Source organism: Eptatretus burgeri, chromosome 3 (genome assembly GCF_056783735.1).
Source record: "Eptatretus burgeri isolate ZD-2024b chromosome 3, Ebu_testis_v1, whole genome shotgun sequence".
Taxonomy (NCBI): domain Eukaryota; kingdom Metazoa; phylum Chordata; class Myxini; order Myxiniformes; family Myxinidae; genus Eptatretus; species Eptatretus burgeri.
In genome coordinates, this window is record NC_140963.1 from 101,627,319 (window position 1) to 101,647,318 (window position 20,000).

The 20,000-nt window shown below is 43.9% G+C and overlaps 1 protein-coding gene across 1 annotated transcript in view; it reads right to left on the reverse strand.

Annotated features, from left to right (window-relative positions):
- UBR3 (ubiquitin protein ligase E3 component n-recognin 3) overlaps positions 1-20,000 on the reverse strand; it is a 226,773-nt gene that overhangs the window by 11,807 nt on the left and 194,966 nt on the right. The window contains exon 26 of the mRNA XM_085872189.1: positions 9,163-9,288. Within this exon, the coding sequence (XP_085728315.1) occupies positions 9,163-9,288 (126 nt within the window). The remainder of the gene's footprint in view (positions 1-9,162; positions 9,289-20,000) is intronic.

Here is a 20,000-nt window from a genome sequence, read left to right on the forward strand (position 1 = left end):
AGGCTGGACAATATTTGGAACAATCTGAGGGGTTAGTAATGAGCTTCTCAAGGTAGCATATTGGATCGTTCTCAAGGAACCCATAAATGATTCCGAGATCTGCAGGTTCAAACGCACCGTCTGCTTTATCATGAAAATGCAGCATGTCCAAAAAATAAACTGTCCTTGTGAAAGAGCTACGATGTCTACCCGTACGCATTTGTGGAGCGTTAAAAAAGAATCAGCGAGACAAGTCCGGAGATCATTGAATCAGAAGCCGTGTAGATCGCATGACATGAGAGACGATTACATGATGAAATTCATGATAACGGCTCAAAACTGGATGACGGTATTGGTGCTTGACATGACGTGGATGGGTGGAGTCACACGTGTGCTGAAGGAAATTATTCCATGATCATTCCTGAAGTGGATGAAACCATCTTTTGAGGCATCAATTGGGTGGAAGGAATTGAGAAAGATGAGAGAAATAAATGAAAAGGAAAGGAGAGAAAAAGAGAGAAGCAAATAACGTTGGAAGGAAAGGGATGGAAGGCGGGTGAGGGGGTGGGGGGGGGGGATTCTGCCATACTTGCAGCCAATATGATGTCAGGAAAAAGAAGAATGAGATTGAAACAAAGGAGCCACCAAATGAATCGATCGATGTCATGAACAGGAAAGACTAAAACAGAAAAAGTGCAGATTTAGAGAAGAAAAGGTGAAAATAAGTTTGTTGGTAGATATCATCTACACAGCAAGGAATGACTCAAGAGTGTGGATAGAATGAAGGAAGGATTGCAATCCAGGAATTTACAATCTAAACGTTTAGTTCGGAGTAAATTTCTCCATTCTGAACAACGACAACGTGTAAACAGATGCACAAGTCGACAAAACACAATGAGGAGTGAGTGGGGGAAGGGAGGGAGGGGAAGAACTTAGTAGTGTACCAACCCCAAGCAACACAGATCTACTGCACTATGAGGAAGAATGACTGCCAAGATGCACATGCAGTGAGAGGAGTGCAACACGAGCGTGTGATCAGGTAGGAGTGTTCACCTGGCCTCATGACCACAAATAGGGAGTGCGTGCCCGACGCAAGCCGAAGCCCAAGCAAAACTCATTCAGGAATCACTCTCAATTGCCACTCGTCACAAATGCCACATCCACCACAATAAGTGGAAATCTCCACCAGATGTGTCGACTCCAACCTCCTCTGATAACACTGGGCTGCATTTGAAATATTTTTTTTCAGAGGTCTAGGTTTTCTCAACGGCCATAATATGTTTTTTGCATGCTGAATTCAGAAATGTATCTAATTTCGCTCAATCAGGTCAAGTTTTTATGGAAATATAGATTTCAGAAATATGGAAATAACAATTTTAACAACTGTACTAAAAAATGAACTTATCTCAATTTTAAGGAAAAAAATAATCAAAATTTTTGTTTATTTAATTAGCATTTTTAAAATTCAAAATCAGACTTACATTGACAGAAAATGTACAAACTATACATATAATGACACACAAGTACACTTAATGTGGAAGAAAGTGCCTTCTCAATTACATTCATTTCAATTTCAGAAAAATATAGATAAATCGTTGTTTCTGGCAACACCCAACTTCAGTCGCTCCAGCAGTCGCTGTTTTCCTTCATCTTTTTAATGTTGAATTTCACATCAACGGTACTTGTGCGTCATTTTATATTGTTACGGTTGTGGAAATTCGCATTACACCATAAAGAGTCCTCAGGTGAGATATATCGGTAAGTTCATGTGTCGTTAGCCCAAACCCGTTGTATAGAGGGAATATGTGTGATTCATCCGGGCTGCGACGCTTTGAGTTAGCCATTTTTTCTGTTCTATCTTTTATTTCAAAAAAACAGCATCTCAACAACCACGCCATTCCCACCACAGCGCCAACCACACTACAACCACGCCACCTCCACCACCGACGCTACCACATCTTCGCCACTCGCCATTCAATAAGCACCATGCAGTCACGATCTCCGCGGAAGAACAAAAACCACCAACGATGCTCGTGGGCTTTTCCCGCCATTTTTCCCCGCGCTTGGTGTGAAGGAAGGGGGAAGGGCAGCTCGCCGCCGATTGGTGGATGAACAGTGTGAGGCGGTCGGGGTGAGGGAACGCCCCATTTCGAGGACCTTCTCGAAGGAGGGTGGAAGCGAAAACCGGACGGGACGAATGGGCGGAGCCGGCCCCTACAAAAGGGACGAACGAGTTGGTTCGGAGGTTTTTTTGGTTGGTTGCTCGGTTGGTTCGGAGTTGTGTGGAGTTCGAAGTGAGCCTTCTGGTTCGGGTCGCGAGCTCGTGGTTCCTGCCCTGTCCGGCAATCCTTGTGCGGGTCCTGGGACCCCGTGCACGAGCGCGGGAAGTAGCGCCGAACGAGCCCCGTCCGTTCCCCCAAGAGCCCCGTCCGAGCTGTCGGGCGGACGACGCGAGCTACGCGAGGGAGAAGGACTCGACGCGCCCAGGGAAGTCGCGACTTCCTTTTCTTTTGGGGTTTTGTGTAAATGTCTGTGGGTGGCGCCAGTCCGTAAAGTAGAACTGTGTAAGTGTTGCCGTGTGTAAGTCTTATTCGGTATTAACTCTGCGTCGTCCTTGCTTTTGTTTCTTTTGCACGAAAACTGTATGGCTGTATATACGTGCTTGCTTTGTGTCTGTGTGTGTGAATAAAGTGCTGCTTGTTGAACTGTTTTCCCGCTTCGCTTCATCTTTTCCTTTTATTGAACCTCCATCTTGCATCACGTAAGGGATTCGTAGTGGGTTTAAAACGCCCGGTAATTAATCGGAACCGTCAAGGCCGACGATAACTCCGCTCGGTTATCCCTGTAATACGGAAGGAACCGCTTAAGCGGTTCGTGTCCGGAGTCGGCCTGTGGCATGGTATGATCGCCCAGTTGACCACTCGTGCAGGTACTTAGGTAGGTCGAATTTGGCGAGCAACCCTATCCTGCGTGGGTGGGCAATTGGCACGATCGTGGTGAGGTTAAACCCCCACCCGTGACTAGCTCCCGGCGTTGTTCCGAGAGGGTCACGACTGAATTGTCCGTTCCGGTGGGCGAGGCGGCCGCAATTCGAGTCAAGCGGCCGTTCGCACGCCGGCAGGCGCGAATTCGCAACAATATATAGTTTGTACATTTTCTGTCAATGTAAGTCTGATTTTGAATAAAAAAATGCTAATTAAAGAAACAAAAATTTTGATTATTTTTTTTTTTCCTTAAAATTGAGATAGCATCATAAAAACATGACCTGATTGAGCGAAATGAGATACATTTCTAAATTCAGCATGCAAAAAGCATATGGGAACCGTTGAGAAAACCGAGACCTCTGAAATGACGCAGACCAGTGTAATGTGCCTCCAATAACTTACCGTTCATGCACTGCACCTTCTGAACTTACTACCTTATTCTGGTGTCTTGGTGGTGGGTGAGAGGTTTTGAAGACCAGTCCTTCTTCAATACCTGGGACTACCCCCAATGTGCCCAAACGAATGCCTGGATGATTTGGTTTCTAAACACCAAACCCCACTCGGATGCTCAAAATTCTGGGTTCAAACCAAAATAAATAGGAGTTGAATGGAGAAAAAGGCAAAGACAGAGAGAAAGACAAAAAAGCACTCCAAGACAAGTGACAAAGAAAATGAAACATCAAATCCTTTTTTAGCAAACGGTGTACATTCCAGGATGCTGCCCACAACCCAAAATAATTAGCGCTGCCACTGAAGGTGGACGGAGGTTATGTTTTCACTCGTTTGTCTATCTGTCTGTCTGTGAGCAGGATATCTCAAAAAGTTACGGACGGATTCAGACGAAACTTAGCGTGCAAGTTGGGCATGTGACAAGGTCTAATTGATTCGATTTTGGTGAAGATTTGCATCTGGATTCTGAAAAGAAAATTAAATTTTTTTAAAGCAATTCTTCACCATTAGTGTAGTAGAGTAGAAAAATCGTGCAAATTATGATACAAGCATCAGATTTGGCATTTCTGTTCTGCAGGGCTTTCTGATCAAATCTGCCTGACTGGCCATTTGAAAATCCAAATTTTGAAAAATTTGAAAAAAAGAAAAAAAAACTTCAAAAATATTTGAAGTCACAGCTGGCTGAAATTCTTGAAGCGCAAGTGAACATCCCAAACAGAGAACCAAGGGGAGATGCAGTCATCATTGATGGCTCAGCACTTATCAATGCCCTACCTCCATGCACTTCAAAGATATTTGATGACTATGCTAAAGAAGACGTCATCCCAAAGATGGAATCGTATGGTGCCAGGTACGAGAGGGTGGACATAGTGTTTGATGTGTACAAGAAGTCAAGTCTGAAGTCCGAGGCAAGGTCGAAAAGGGGGCAAGGAATCAGAAGAAGAGTGACAGGAACCAGTAAGACCCCAAGTACCTGGAGAAGCTTTCTTCGAGATGACAGCAACAAGACTGAGCTGTTTCATTTCCTTGCGGAAAAGATGTGTGAAGCACAGACTACAAGCACAGTCATTGTCACAAAAGGAGAAGATGCCATTTGCAACACAAGGAAGTCACTGGATGCTGTGTCTCCATGTTGTCATGAAGAAGCTGACACTCGAATATTTGTACACGACAGGGATGCAACGACGGATGGTAGCAAGTCCATTATCATTAAGGCTAATGACACGGACGTACTAGTCATAGTACTGATCTATACTGCCATCCTTACTGCCTGTGCATAGAAAGATCTGTAATGACATCCTTACAGGAACTAGGTCTTGAGAACATGTGGATTGCCTTTGGCCAAGGAGCCAAGGTGCGATGGATTCTAGTCCATGAGGTAGTTTCTGCAAAAGGGCCTGAGAAAGCTAGAGGAATCCCATACTTCCATGCGTTCACTGGATGTGACGTCGTGTCTGCCTTCCGCGGTAAAGGGAAGAAAACTCCATGGCAGACTTGGAACGTCTTTGATGATGTTTCTGAAACATTCACCAATCTCAGCCAGCATCCAACATTGATTCGTGATCTTGACATTTTTGAAGTTTTTTTTTTCCTTTCAAATTTTTCAAAATTTGGATTTTCAAATGGCCAATCAGGCAGATTTGATTAGAATCCCCTGGAGAACAAATGTGCCAAATTTGATACTTGTATCATCATTTGCACGATTCCTCTCAAAAATTGCTGTTATCAGCCCACTACATTGAGAGATGGGACCACAAACACTATGTCGCATGATATCTCCAGAGATGCCAACTTTTGGAAATCAGAATTAGGGAGGATTTGCAACCGACACCAAATAATGTACGCGAAGCGCACATCTCGAGCGCGGAGCGCTCGACCCTTGCGGCGGGGTCCAGGGCCCGCCTTAGGGCCCTGGAAGCTCTGGGGTTCTCTAGTGAGAGAGACGCTCTCTAGTGCCCTCTGAGCCCTATTTTGGAGCATTTAACATGTTAAGAATTCCCACTTTTTGAACAAAAAAAGGGGAAAATTGTGCACTTTTTAATGTTACATGTATGTTAATATTAGTAAGTTAGGGGACAATCAAAGATTAACAAAAAGCACAAAAGAAGCAATATTTTTCTTACCTTACTGGCTGGTACTACTGCTGCTTGCTTTTTCCATGGCAGCTTTGCTGAGTGACAGCTGTGTGGCTCTTTTAGCCCTTCTGATTATGTCTTTGCTGTATTCTCTCTGGTAGCAAGGGGTGCTATGAGCTAGTTTTTCAATTAAGAGAGCTTCCAGGGTTTTGACACTCAAATTGGGACGAAATTCAGTATGATTCTTCCGTACAAGACTGAGTGCCCGCTCACATGATGCGTTCGAATGAGGAATGACCAAGATTCCCTTCATCACTTTGCTCAAATTAGGATACTTCTTGGCACCAGTGCAGGGATCTGTGAGCTGTGAAATCCGATGCCACTGCTCATCCACTCTCACTGTCTCAGTAGCAATTGTAGCTATGAAGGCATCTGCCTGGTAGTGAGCGAATTCACTCTCAAGACTGTCTATGTCACTATCACCGCCACTGAACAGACAGGGGAATTTCTTGATGAAAAACTCCACACAGTCAAACCCCACTTCTTGGTGTAGCTTAACATCCAGCACCTGAGCATGCTTGGCTAATTCATCATCTAGCGGCCAGGTTTTGAAGATGTAATTGCAGGCTTTCACATAATATGAGCGAACTGCACTGAAGAAACCTTGGATGTCTGACTCACTCAGAGTGAAGGTGGATTTCTTGAGACTCCTTTGTTCCCTTATATACAGTTTGGCATCGTTCCCAATCATGAGGTCCTCATCATTCTTCTGATGATTTCTGTCAGAGAAGGGTACATTTACCAGAGCAACCGATGACACCGATGGTTTCAAAAACCGTACGAAGATATCTTTCAGAAGACCATTCAATTCTCCGTGCAGGAGATGAATACAGGGTTCGTCTCTTTGGAGCAGAAGATTCCCCTTCTCAAAAAGCTTGTTAGCATATCGAAGGAAGAAACAATAGAGTTTTGTTTGTGGAGACAAGAACATCCTGTTGACACGTTTTTCTCTAGATTCCTGCACAGTGTTTGAGGAAGATGCGCTTTTAGTTGTAGAACTCGTAGTACACTTAGCCGCAGGGCGATCACACTTGCGTTTACTGCCAGCAGAAGAGGTCAGACTCGTAGTACCAGATCCAATTTTACGTTTGAGGAGAGAGCTTGAGGTAGGTGCAGCCAAGGAAGAAGACCTCTGATTCGAAGGTTTTGCTGAGCTTCGATCAAGTGATTTGGCAAAAGCAGAACTTAACTTGGGTCCTTCTTTGCCTGTAGATGGGACTATCACAGTCTTTCTCGACTCTGAAGGGATCTGCTTTGTAGATGAACGTGATGAAGGGCCGGTGATGCTACCTGCTCTCAGCATTGGTTTTGGTGCTGTCCCTGCTGTCTTCTTCGCAGCAGGTACTGCAGTGGTAGTGGTGAATGCTGCTCCACTAGTGCTTGATCCTGCAGTGCCAGTACTGGCAGTAGATACAGTGCCGTCCTTCTTGCTCGTTGTTAGAGTCTTGGCTACAGTTGGTTGCATTTTTCTTCGTACTTCTTCTTTGAAGAAGAGGCGAAGTGGCTCCCACTGTTCAATCAGCCTGTCTAGGCACTGACCAAGGGACAGCCACCTTGTTGCGACATGCTTCAGAATCTTGTGTGTCGGGGCATCACAGAGTTCTTGCAGTGCTTTCACTCCTTTGACGCGTTTACTACTTTTGTCCAAGTAGTAGTAAATATCGATGAGAAAGTCATCTAATTCAATGGGTAAGGCCTGAGCCGCCTTCTTGGCCGTATTGTGCATCATATGGCAAGGGCATCCCATGATGTAGCACTCTGGATTTTGTTTGTGGATATAAGCAGCGACTCCTTTGTGCTTGCCCACCATGACAGAGGCATTATCAGCACAAAAGGAAACACAATTTCCCCACGGAATTTTCCTGTCACTGAACTCATGATCATCAAGCAGTTTGAAAATGTTTTTCTCCAGTGGAATCTTGTTTGCACGCAGGCAAACTTAGCAAACCTTGCTTCACAATCCCAGCACTGTTGTCATAGTACGAAATCAGGACAGGATATAGCTGGGCCTCACCACTGTCATTGCTACCGTCTGTAGCTAGGCTAAATGGAGCTAGTCTAGCAATATCGGCAATAGATGAAGCAGTAACATTTGACAACTCACCAATTATTGCTGAAGTTTTTGTTCTTGCACATCCATACTTTGAAGCAACTTTTGAATCTGGAAACATCTTTTGAAATAGAGGTCCAGCATGATCTGAGACTGATATGGGCAAGTTATGTTCCACAATAAATCCACTAAAGAGAAGTTCCGCTCGGGTAACATCCTCTTCCTCGCTTGTCCCTTGTTTGGTGAAATAATTCAGAAGTGTACCAGTACTCGTGCTCGAAGATCTCTCCTTTGCAATGTCTGTGTGCCGTTTGCTTCCAACGTGCTTCCGAATATCATCGCGACCTCCGTGCTCAACTGAAATATCAACGCTGCATACTGTACAATACGCATGATGAATTCCTCTTTCAGACTTTCGAATACACGGGTATTGGAGACTGTATTCGGTCTTGTACTTCTGAGACCATTTCTTGGTCTTCGTAAGCTTCTTTTCTGCCATTTCGTAATCAACATCGAGGGCTTGAAGCATCGGTAACTTCGAAGTCGATGTTCCACAGCTGCAGCGCGACTCGTAGAACTCTAGCGGCTGTTAAACACCGCACGGTGGTCGCGACCGCCGGGCTGGTACGGGGCCCAGCTGCATGCAGTGAGCGTATCGCATGCATATACACTGTGCATACATACCGCATGCACTGTATTGCACACATACCGCATGCACTAAATCTCAGTGCATGATCGCATAAGCGAGATCCAGACCCAATGTTTCGCTGCTCCTCATTTGAATTTGCAATTTTTTACGTACAATTTGGTAGCAGCGAACGTTATGGAGTTACCACATGCTATACGTAGCAGACGATGCTTTTCATTCAATTCTCATACTAGTACATTCTGATTAGTGAACAGTGCAAAAATATCAAAATTTCGGGAGGATAAGGATAGTGATCGTAAGGGCGGGAGTTTGGGTGAATTTTCAGAAGCCTCCCGATGAAATCGGGAGGGTTGGCATCTGTGTATCTCAAACATTTAAGGGTGGATTTGGACAAAACTTGGTGGATGAGCTGGGTTGGTGAGAAGGACAAGCTGATTAGATTTTGGTGAAGGTGTGGATGCAGATCTCGCCTATCAGTGGGCTCCAAAACGTGGAATGTTCAGCCTGGCACACAGGTGTATGTGCTCAAACAGGTGCAATTCTAGTTACAAATGTAGCTAGATTTTGAACCCTGGAATACAGTGAGATGAAAAATAAAGAAAAAGAGGAAGAAAGATGGTTTATGGAGGAGGAAAGAAAAAAAAAGGAAGGAAGGAAGGGGAGGTCATATTTCATTTTCAAAACTGGAAAAAAATTTCTGATACAGGCCAGAGTGAGTGTCTGATTGTTTGTCTTCAAAGTCGTTCCACGTTACAAAGCAATTATTTATCAGGTGCCACAGCAAAGTATGTACAAAACAGATAAATAAACAAATTGGGAATGGAAAAAAAAAACAGAAAAAAAGAACATCAGTTGCTGCAATGGCAAAACCGTACAATTGTCATGTCTGCAGTGTAATGCAGCGGATTGACGCACCTGGCAGGAGGGCATATCGTCATCATACAGGTAATGCTGGAGAAGGGCTGCCACCCGCAGAAACGGCAGGCAGCTTTTCCGCACAGCCAACTCTATGCTCAGCTGGGACCACATAGCCTGGCTGGTCTGAAAAGAGCATGCACAACAGGAAATGAGCTTGTTACGAGTATGAGCACACGGCCGTAAGTAAAGGAGTAACCACAGATTACAATCAATGAAACTATCACCACTGCAGTTAGATTTTAACAACTGTACTAAAAAATGAACTTAATTTCTAAGCATAAGCGAAGAGGTGCTTACGCATGAAAAAGGCATCCCTATTGTCACTCTCAAAGCATTGACAAGACATCCTGCACAATTATGAAGAATCCAAGCTTTCCTCCATGCTGCGTGTGCTTGCTTCCATGCCTAAAAGGCTGGCAGTTATCACAGTAGGTTAGGTGGATGACCAGATTACAAATTGGATGCCAACATGACCTTAATTTCACGAATGGATAATCTTTGACAGTGGCCTTGCATTGGGCTGGTGAACAGTTCCAACACCATGCTGGGTGTTGACGTCTCAGTTGTTCATGTAACGCTGATATATTTTCCGATTTAGATGCGATTCTCAACAGAACAAGATTGGATATTAAACTGCCACCATTGTGAGTGTATGCCAGGATTTGTCATTAAGCACACCGTCCTTAGGAAGAGTTAGTAGGTTGCCTGCCGTGTTTACAATTCCGGTGTGGATGTTAAATACAATTGCCTTTCAATCCAGGCAGAGGTTTGGATTGATTGACTGATTGATTGCATAAAATAGGTCAGAGTTGAGTCAATGCAAGCATTTCTCAGAGATGCCTACTTGGTATCAAAACTCTCTGTAGCAAAACTATACACCGGTACAAGGAAAAACAAGTTCTCATTATGATGCTAAATGCAAAAGCAGCACATTGCACTTGTAACTGCAACACAACATAGCAGCCACAAGACCATAACTGATTCTAGATCCACTATGGGCATGCCCATCTGTTAAAAGACCCACCCAACCAATCTATATTATAATAGGCAAAGGGGTTGACTTTGTGCTTATCTCCTTAGGCACGCTGCTGTCTGAGCTTCTTTCCGTGGTCTCATAAACTGCACGGCGATTTGTTCTTTTGCCATCAAAATTGAATCGACATTTTCTCCTGAACTACAGCTCACACTCAGACCACACTCCCAGCCCTTTAATTGCATTTTTTCACCCATATTTGATTGATTTTTTTTCCTCTTCCAGTGCCAAAGCAGCAATCATGTTTCAAAACAGCTGAATCCCCTCGATCTACTCATCACTGTAACATGAATTCATCTCAGCATGGTGGGGAGGGAGGGTGCTTCCTGTTATTCATATACACACCCACTTCACACCGTGTTACTCAATTCACTCACAAAACATTTCGGCCCACGCACATCTGAATTACATCCTCGTATCATATCAACACTCATTCCTCCATTCATCCCCAATTCTCTTGGGACAGGGGAAATCAGAGAGGAGGAGGAGGAAGGCATCCAAACCTAAAAAGTCATCCCATTAAAATTAAATTCAACATTCTGCAATTTTAGCTTTAACAATTATTCCAATTATCTTGTTCCACGCAATTTATAACGTCAATTTTTAAATGTCTTCAAAATTCCTCTTTCGCTTTTTTGTCAATCAGCCTGCTTATGTTTGTGTCTGCCCTAATTATTCCTTGGGCTACTGTGGGACCCCCACGGAGATCCACAGCCTCAGTATCCACATCTACCGTTGACGAGGGACCTCAGCAAGACCTACAAGGGACCCCTCTCTGACCGTCTCGGTGCCCACACCCTTTTCCAAAACTCGTTGGCGGCACTGACATAATTTACATCACATCATTCCCCTCCCTTTCTTCCTGACTCATGGAGGACACATCACTCCTCCCAATTTACCTGGCGGCCATATGCTTTTCTCCAAAGCTTACAGGGGGCGTGCAGTGCAAAAAAGAACTGTTCCGTCTTCTTTTGACACTCCGGGTCTTTTGGAAGACCCGGAGGGAGCATGACCTTCCATTCATAACAATGCCGTCAGGGTCTGCATGCACATCTATTCCAACATGGGGCACCCATGGTACATCCCACGGCTCCACTCGGCCAGAAACATTTGCATAATCTCAGTGGGAAATCACCCTTCTGGTCCTGCACCGAACCAGTCCGTCTCTCATTGCGATTCCCATGGTGCCGTTCGTCCTCCTTCGCTCTCAGTCCATTCCACCACTCACTTCACGCACCATTCTCGCACTCACACTTACCATGTTCGCACCCTTACTCGCACGTGTGCACTCGCCCCCACTTGTGCCGGCATGCACAGGCAGTGCACGCTTAGCACACCGACAGTTCGGTCTTGGGCACGCACACCTGTGGTGCAGCGTCAAGCTCCAGCACAGGCAGTTCACATGCAGGGTTCACCCCACACTGCACACACTCAGGCATATACGCCTTCCCAGGAAGAGTCTTTGTCCAGCTTTGCGTTAACTGGACTTGTTCCCGATTGATACCATCACTCGGTATGTCCACGTGCACTCGCCGACTCTGCGTGTGCAGTTGCACATGCACAACGCCTGGTCATGGCAATCGTGCTTTTCATCCAGCTCTGCCAGCACGGATCCCTGCACCTGTGGTGCCGCACACCTCGCACCGTATTGCCCCAAAATATCTTGATGTCTCCTCTTCTATTCCTTTCATCTGTTCTGGCTCTGATCAACACATGTGTATCTATCTCCTACCTCCTCGCTATCTCAGCTTTATTTTCTTTTGTCCCCGTTGCTATTTCTACTTTACGTTCCATCTGTTGTGATCCTGTCTCTCTCTGTCCCTCTTTAAATTTGTCTTTGCCTTCACTCTTAATTATTACAATCCAGGCAGCCCTAACATCTCCTATCATGGCTCTAATCACTTCTTTTTCTCTGGTTTAGCTGACTGCCATCTGTTCCGCCAGACTTTCCCCCATTCCTTCCTGCAAGGTCGTTACTTTGGCCTGGACGGCCACAATGCCGGCTTTTGTTTTGGCCTGACCAGCTTCCATTTTATTTGTTAGCCTCTCTTCCATTTTTGCATGTCTGCTTTCCACTTTTTCTATGAACTTCGTCAGCATAGCCATCATGGTTCCCGTCTCTGCTCCGGGGGAAAACATCGGGCCGAGGGAAGTCGGTTCTTACACTTCCTGAGTAGGAGGGACTTGATGGGGAGAACAGCTGTGTGGTGCTTTCTGTCTCAACAACCACATGCTGCGCCTTCAATTCATGCGGTTCGTTCTCCATGGTGGTTTACAATTTCCCACCAAAGTTTTCATGCCAAAAAAACCGATTTTTCCTTTTCTTTTATCTTCGAAGGACAATTGCCGTCAAGCACCACACAGCTATTCTCTAATCTCCACGCGATATGGGATGCTTTCGCTTCATGTCTGAATCTCACTCTCCAACACTCATGTAACGGTAGACTGTGGGGTGGATAAGTGATCGCACCTGCCACCCAAACGATCATCAATTGAACAACGGATGGTCCTGAGAGACCGTACGATGTCCGCCCAGAAAGCCGAACAGATCTTTGCTTCGGTTTTCGACATACAGAAACTCTTAACGAGATCTGCCATCGACAATATTTTCCCCATTTAATTAGGATTTGGGGCCGAGCGAACCCAAGGGAAATTCATTGCGATGTTACAACCTCTTAATAAGGGTTTCATGCCAAATTTACAATTGCCGTGAGTTTAAAGCTTGCCACGGATATAATCCCAAATCACAAACCACCCACCAGGCCGACGCTCCAATGGTGCAAACACAGGTTTAATGATTAAACCAAGCAAAGGAGGGATGAGGAAAACAAGGAAGAAGGCAAGCAAATCACATTTCCTACTGGCATGATAATAAATCCCATGCGTCCACAAACTGGAATGGATTAATATGTTAACTTAAAACATTCACACGACAAATATTCACATAGGCCACAAGACAATGAAGGAAAACCTGATATCCATGTGATGCTTGTGTGGAGTTGGTTGTGGTCGTTTGAGGGGAATGTGGGGGGAGCTATAGTGGCGGAGCTCTTTGCGGGAAGAGATGTGCCAAGCGGCGTCATGTCCCAGGCCCATAGCCTATCGGATCTGCGAGCTTGTTCTGCATTTCCGGGTTGGGTCCCGTCTGTCTGTCTGTCTCTCTCTCTCAGCCTGCAGCGTCCATTCGTTGGACATCAGACTGGAGGCCGACCATCTCCATGCTCCTCACCCCTGAACTGCTTGTCCAGCGCCCACCCCCCTCGCTCTACCAACTCAACAAGGTTGTCCAAACAAACTGTCCCCACCCCTCGGCGACCTTACCGTGCAACTGTGCGCCAATTTGTGCTCCTTCTGGCATCTCAATCTTCTCACCACAACCACAGTTGTGAGCAGTTTTTAGGCTATTGTGGTATTCAGCAAGAGCTGCAGTTCTTACATACGTACCGAAGTGCACGATCGTGAGGTGTACTCTTGCAGTCCTCATGGATGAAGGGAGGTTGGGGGGGGGGATTCGCTGGGCTTGCGGAGCTGGATATATGGCAGTTCACTTTAAAATATACAAATAGATTACGTGGGAAATGATTTACAGACTTCATAAGGGGGAGCGGTGAGGAAGCCTGGACACAGATTATGGTGGGGAGGGGCCAAGATTATCATCTCCTAAATAAACTGACACATGCTCCATCATTTTCACACAGAAACTGCACACTTATGCTGAACATACACTAATGGTATAACTAATATATTTTACATCCGTCAACCCCGAACACGATCCCGCCACAATATATTATTCACCTGCAATCCAAATAATTATAAGTATCACATTTTCCCCCAAGTAGGCATCTGTAACAGTAGGCACCTCTGCCTTCTCGCCATCTGTGCAAATTAAATAACGACATAAACAATAATTACAATATAGCAGTATTTGTACACCGTAAAACCAACACCGAGGTAATTTAGGAGATGAATGATAAAAGAAGAAAGGAAGAAAATAATTACAAACCCTGATTAAAAACTTCTAAATATAGGAAGGCATCACTAAACAGCAGGGTCTAAAGAGAAAATGTTCCATAATTGTGAAGGAGACAACATCCCAAATGGCTCTTAAGGCCCTGGTCACACCTTGAAGTTTTAGCCAGCGTATGGGAAGGTATCAAAATGTATGTAAAACGCTGGCGTACGCTGAACTATTGATGTTTTTTCCAGTTTTGGACGTATTCATAACGAGTTGGACGTATGCATAACGTATTAGTAACGTACACAGAACGTTTCGATAACATATAGATAACTTATATCAACGAATGCTGAGCGTGTTTTAGGCGTTCACAACCTATGCCCAACGATAGTCTAACTTATGCATAGCGCGCGGCAGCGTATCGCCAACGATCACATGGCGTAGGCTATTAAAAGGCTGCGGCTCGACGATTCAAATCATAACCGCACTAAACATCGAAGTGTCAAGCCGCTGTCACACCTTGACGTTTTAGCCAGCGTATGCCGACGTATGAAAAATTTGCCGAATACGCTGGCACACGTCGAATAAGTTATGGGTAAGTTTTGTATACGCTAATAGCACGCTGAAGCACGTTGACATACGTCGTAGTACGCCGAGTACGTCGCCAAATTTTCAGCATGTTGAAAATTTTTCGACGTATGCCAGCGTATGACACACGTTCCGCATACACTGGCCATAAGTTGTAGGCACGTTACACGATCGTTGACACACGTTACTTGAAAGTTACTCATAAGTCGAAACACGTTGAGGTAATGTTTAGCGTCAGTGTTCCAGACTCCCTGTAGTCCAAGAGCATTAGGTCAAAATAGGCCCTAACCTGGACATTTTTGGTAACAAGCTGATTTTTTCAGGATAGGTCCAGGAATATGTCTAGAATAACATACTAAAAGTCCTCATAAATCCTCCTTGAGCGTTTTCCGCAATCCAAGATGGCGTCCAAAATGGCCGCCTCTTGTTTTTCTCATAACTTTGCAAGCAGGTTTCCCCAAAACACACTTTAAATGTCTACATATATGTTTTGAAGTATGAGGAACTCATTAGAATACATCTTAAGAGATGCTGAAGCACGCAAGTACCAATAAGACCTCTTGAGTTCTTCCAAAAGTCCAGGCAGAAGCAGACGCCGACACCCTGATTGTCTCCACAGCACTAGCACTGGCAGAGTCAGAACATGTGCCAGTTGCTGTCGTTGGTACGGACACAGACTTACTGGTAATGCTAGTTGCTCGGGCAACCTCTTCCACAGATGTGTACATGCTATGCCGCAGTAATCCTGTCACGGTCTTCAACATTAATGAGATTCAGCATGCCATAGGGGACACAAGAAATCACTTGATGTTTCTTCATGCTGTGACGGGATGTGACACGGTCTCTGCGATCTATCGTCAGGGCAAGCGTAAAGCTTTCAACATGGTGCACAAGAAGCGGGACTACGACTTGCTGGATACCTTCACAAACAGTGGAAGCACCCATGACGAGGTGGAAAAAGCTGGGGAAGGCTTCATTCTTAAGCTTTATGGAGCCAGCAGTTTTGAATCTCTTGATGACTACCGTCACATCGCATACAAACGGGCAATCGGTCGCAGTTCCCTGAGTTCATCCTTTCAGCTAGAAAGTCTACCTGCAACTAGTGCTGCAGCAAAGCAACATTCATATCGCGCCTATCTTACCGTCCAGGAATGGATGGGTAACTCCTTATCTCCAACAGAATGGGGCTGGCGATTTCAGGACGGGACTCTTACCCCGGTAGAAACAGACATTGCTGTTGCACCCGACACTTTGCTGAACATGGTGGCATGTGGGTGTAAACCAGATGGTTGCAGAAGCATGACATGTAGCTGCAAGAAACTTTGGCTCTTTTGTACCTCAATGTGCAGTAAATGCAGTGATCTCAATTGCAACAATACAGCACCAACTCTTATAGATGCCGACGATGATATTACCCCAACTTCAGAGGACATCAACATTGAAGATACAGCATCCGACGATGAAGACAATGACTGATGCAACTAGGTGTGTGCATGCGTAAGGTAAAGATTCATCTGAAACTTTTGAGGTTTGAATCTCTAGCATGATCTTGTTTTGAATGTCTTTGCCTCTTGAAACAGGCTAAAACAGCAGTGTGTTGATAAGTGGCGGACATTTTGAGCACCATTTGAATTTCAGAAAGAACTTCAGCGGTTTTATTGTTTCCTTTGTACTTCAAAGTATCTGAATGAGTTCCTTATTTCTCAAGACATAATATATTTAGAGATTTAAAGTGCATATTGAGGTAACTTAGTCACAGGGTCATGAGAAAAACAGGAAATTGCAACCATCTTTGGCGCCATTTTGGATTTTGGGACTAGTTCAAGTAGTTTTATTGGTATAGATATGCGTGTTTCAAATCTGCGAATAAGAATTTATCTAGATTCCTTGACTCCCATAACATATATAAAGACATTTTAGTGTGCTTTATTGGGTTACTTAGTTGCAGAGTTATGAGAAAACAACAACAGGAAAAGGGGCATTTCGGGTGCCATTTTGAATTTCAGGATGAGCTCAAGTGTTTTTATTGGTAAATGCGTGTTTTTGAAAAATTCCCAATAAGTATATGATTCATTTCATTGAGTCGCAAAACATATATTAAGACATTTAAAGTGCGTGTTGAAGTACCTTGGTGTAAAACCAGAAACGGCAGCAATTTCAGACGCCATTTTGGATTTCTGAAAGAGCTTAAGCGGTTTTATTCGTTTTTGTGTTTCAAAATCTTCCGATATGTATTGTATTGAGTTCCTTATACTTCAAAACATATGTGTAGACATTTAAAATGTGTTATAGGTAAACCTACTTGCAAAGTTATGAGAAAAACAGGAAATGGCGGCCATTTTGGACGCCATTTTGGATTGCGGAAAACACTCAAGGAGGATTCATGAGGACTTTTAGTATGTTATTTCACACACATTCCTGGACCTTTCCTGAAAAAATCAGCTTGTCACCAAAAATGTCCAGGTTAAACCCTAATGCTCTTGGACTACTGTTTTTTTTTTTTTGTTTTTTTTTCTTCGGCATGACGGTGATGTTGACACTTCGATTTATAGTGCGGTTATAATATAATAAAATTAATAGGCTGCCGCTCAACGATATAAATCATAACCGCACTAGAAATCGAAGTGTCAACATCACCGTCATACCGAAGAAAAAAATAAACCAATGTCACCCGCAGGGTGACCCGTATCTTGCCAAAAGGTGACCACGTGTGACTTCTTGAAGGTCACACTGAGGTGAACAGAGCTGCTATCCACCAGGAGCGACTCATTGAGGAATATCTGCCTACGAGAGATTCCGATGAGAATCATTCTACAGAGTAACCATGAAAAATATGGTTTTGCCTCATAACGTCACCAAATGACGTCATAATGTCTCAAGCTTGACATATCTAGAAAGCACTCATCGAGGTGTTCAATTTGAGGTTCTACACGATATGGTTCCTAAAACTTGAAAATTTGACCTTGGGGTCAAATATGTTTGACCTGAGGTGCTAACCATGAAGGTCAAGGCCAATCTCCACCAAAAATTAATCAGCTGAGCGCCAGACCATGAACTATATTCCCATGAAGTTTCAAGACGATCCGATCAAAATTACTCAAAAAATAAGGGTTTCGTTGACTCCCCTGATTTGCGACAAAGTGACCTTGACCTTTGACCTTGACCTTCAAAATTTTGTGGACTGAAAGCGACCTCTATAGGCCTCTGATATGCGAAGTTACAAAAATTTCCGATGATAACTGTGCTCTGCAGAGTGATTTATACGTGATTACAGACCAAAGAAAAAAAAAAACATATGAAGGTCAAGGCCAATCGCCACCAAAAATTAATCAGCTGAGCGCCAGACCATGAACTATATTCCCATGAAGTTTGAAGACGATCCGATCAAAATTACTCAAAAAATAAGGGTTTCGTCGACTCACCTGATTTGCGCCAAAGTGACCTTGACCTTTGACCTTGACCTTCAAAATTTTGTGCACTGAAAGGGACCTCTATAGGCCTCTGATATGCGAAGTTACAAAAATTTCCGATGAAAACTGTGCTCTGCAGAATTTTTTTTACGTGATTACAGACAAAAAAAAAAAAAAAAAAAAACATACAAGCTGACTAACATATCTTGCAAAACTTCGTTTTGGCAAGATAAAAAAACAAAACAAAAAAAAACCAGGGAGTCTGGAACACTGATGCTAAATATTACCTCGACGCGTTTCGACTTATGAGTAACTTACAAGTAACGTGTGTCAACGATCGCGTAACGTGCCGACAACATGTTACTCATAGGTTAGAAATAAGTTTCGGATATGCTAAACATTACCTCGACGTGTTTCAACTTATGAGTAACTTACAAGTAAGTATGAGTAACTTGCGTGTGTCGACGTGTGTCAACAATCGCGTAACGTGCCGACAACTTATGGCCAGCGTATGCGGAACGTGTGAGTCATACGCTGGCATACGTCGAAAAATTTCAAGCATGTTAAAATTTGTCGACGATCTCGGCGTACTACGACGTATGCCAGTGTGCTCTTAATGTATACAAAACTTACCCATAATGTATTCGACATGTGCCAGCGTTTTAGACAAATTTTTCATACATCGGCATACACTGGCTAAATCGTCAAGGTGTGACAGGGCCTTTAACGGTGTTTTTGGAACAGCAGAGAAAAACGCGCTCAGGGTGGAGTTCGTGAATAGATTTGTCGAGGAGAACAGATGATTAATGTAAGTTGATACCAGGTCGCGCGTAGTGTATAACTGGCAAGTGCTCAAATTATGAGGTATCTGTTGTCTTCGATGCAACATCATTGTGCAACAAAGGAAAACAATTATCAAATTTCTTGTCATTTCCTGGGTCAAAAAGATGGTTACCCTCACAGTGAAACGATACCCCCAATTCACGTCAACCTTTTACCATCCATCTATTTAATAAGTATGCAAAAATTGCATGCCCCCACGGCCCACACCTTCCCCACAAATTCCAGTCCTCCATCGAACTAATGTGTCCCATGCATGTCCTCTTTCCTCCAAAATCCTTTGCCCTTATCTTCGTACTCTTCCCAGACTCTGCTATTTTCCATTCTCTTTCCTGTACTCCTTGTGATATTTTTTTTCTTAATTGTCATATATGGGTTTTTTTTGGTCCCTTTTCCACTTTTGTCACAAAATCTGGGCGACACTGTTAACATTTCTTTTGTTCCATCAATTTGTTTTTTCTTTTCATTCCCAGTATAATTAGCTTCGAGCCGTGCGTGCACTTTTCTGGTCTACATAATAAGCCATCATTCGGCAAATGATAAAGGTAAAATCAAAACATTAGGCTTGAAAGCTCTTCGTGAGATTCGACATATGGATTGGGTAATGTGATGGAAAATGCTTGAAGAAACACATTATGGCACAGAGAGATGCTCAGAAAATAGTTCGGAGGATAGTCCTCCATTGTGTTTCTGTCTAAAAACCTTGATGGACTGTGATTAAATATCAATTATTTTCCCATTTAAGCCCCATTACAGACCTCGTGGTTTGAATGGCCAGAGACCAGGCGAGCACTTTCGTGACAGGCATGTCAATTGTTTGTAAAGGATAAATAACTTGAAGAACGAGGTCATCACAAGAAGGGCAAAGACAACGTCAACTACGTGGAGGAATGTAGTACAGAAATACTTTTTTACAAATCGGAAAAAATATTTAAGAAGTTTTTTTAAAAGGTCAACTTGGTACTGAACCCGAGCTTCTCATCAATGTATCCAAAATCTATCATGAGGT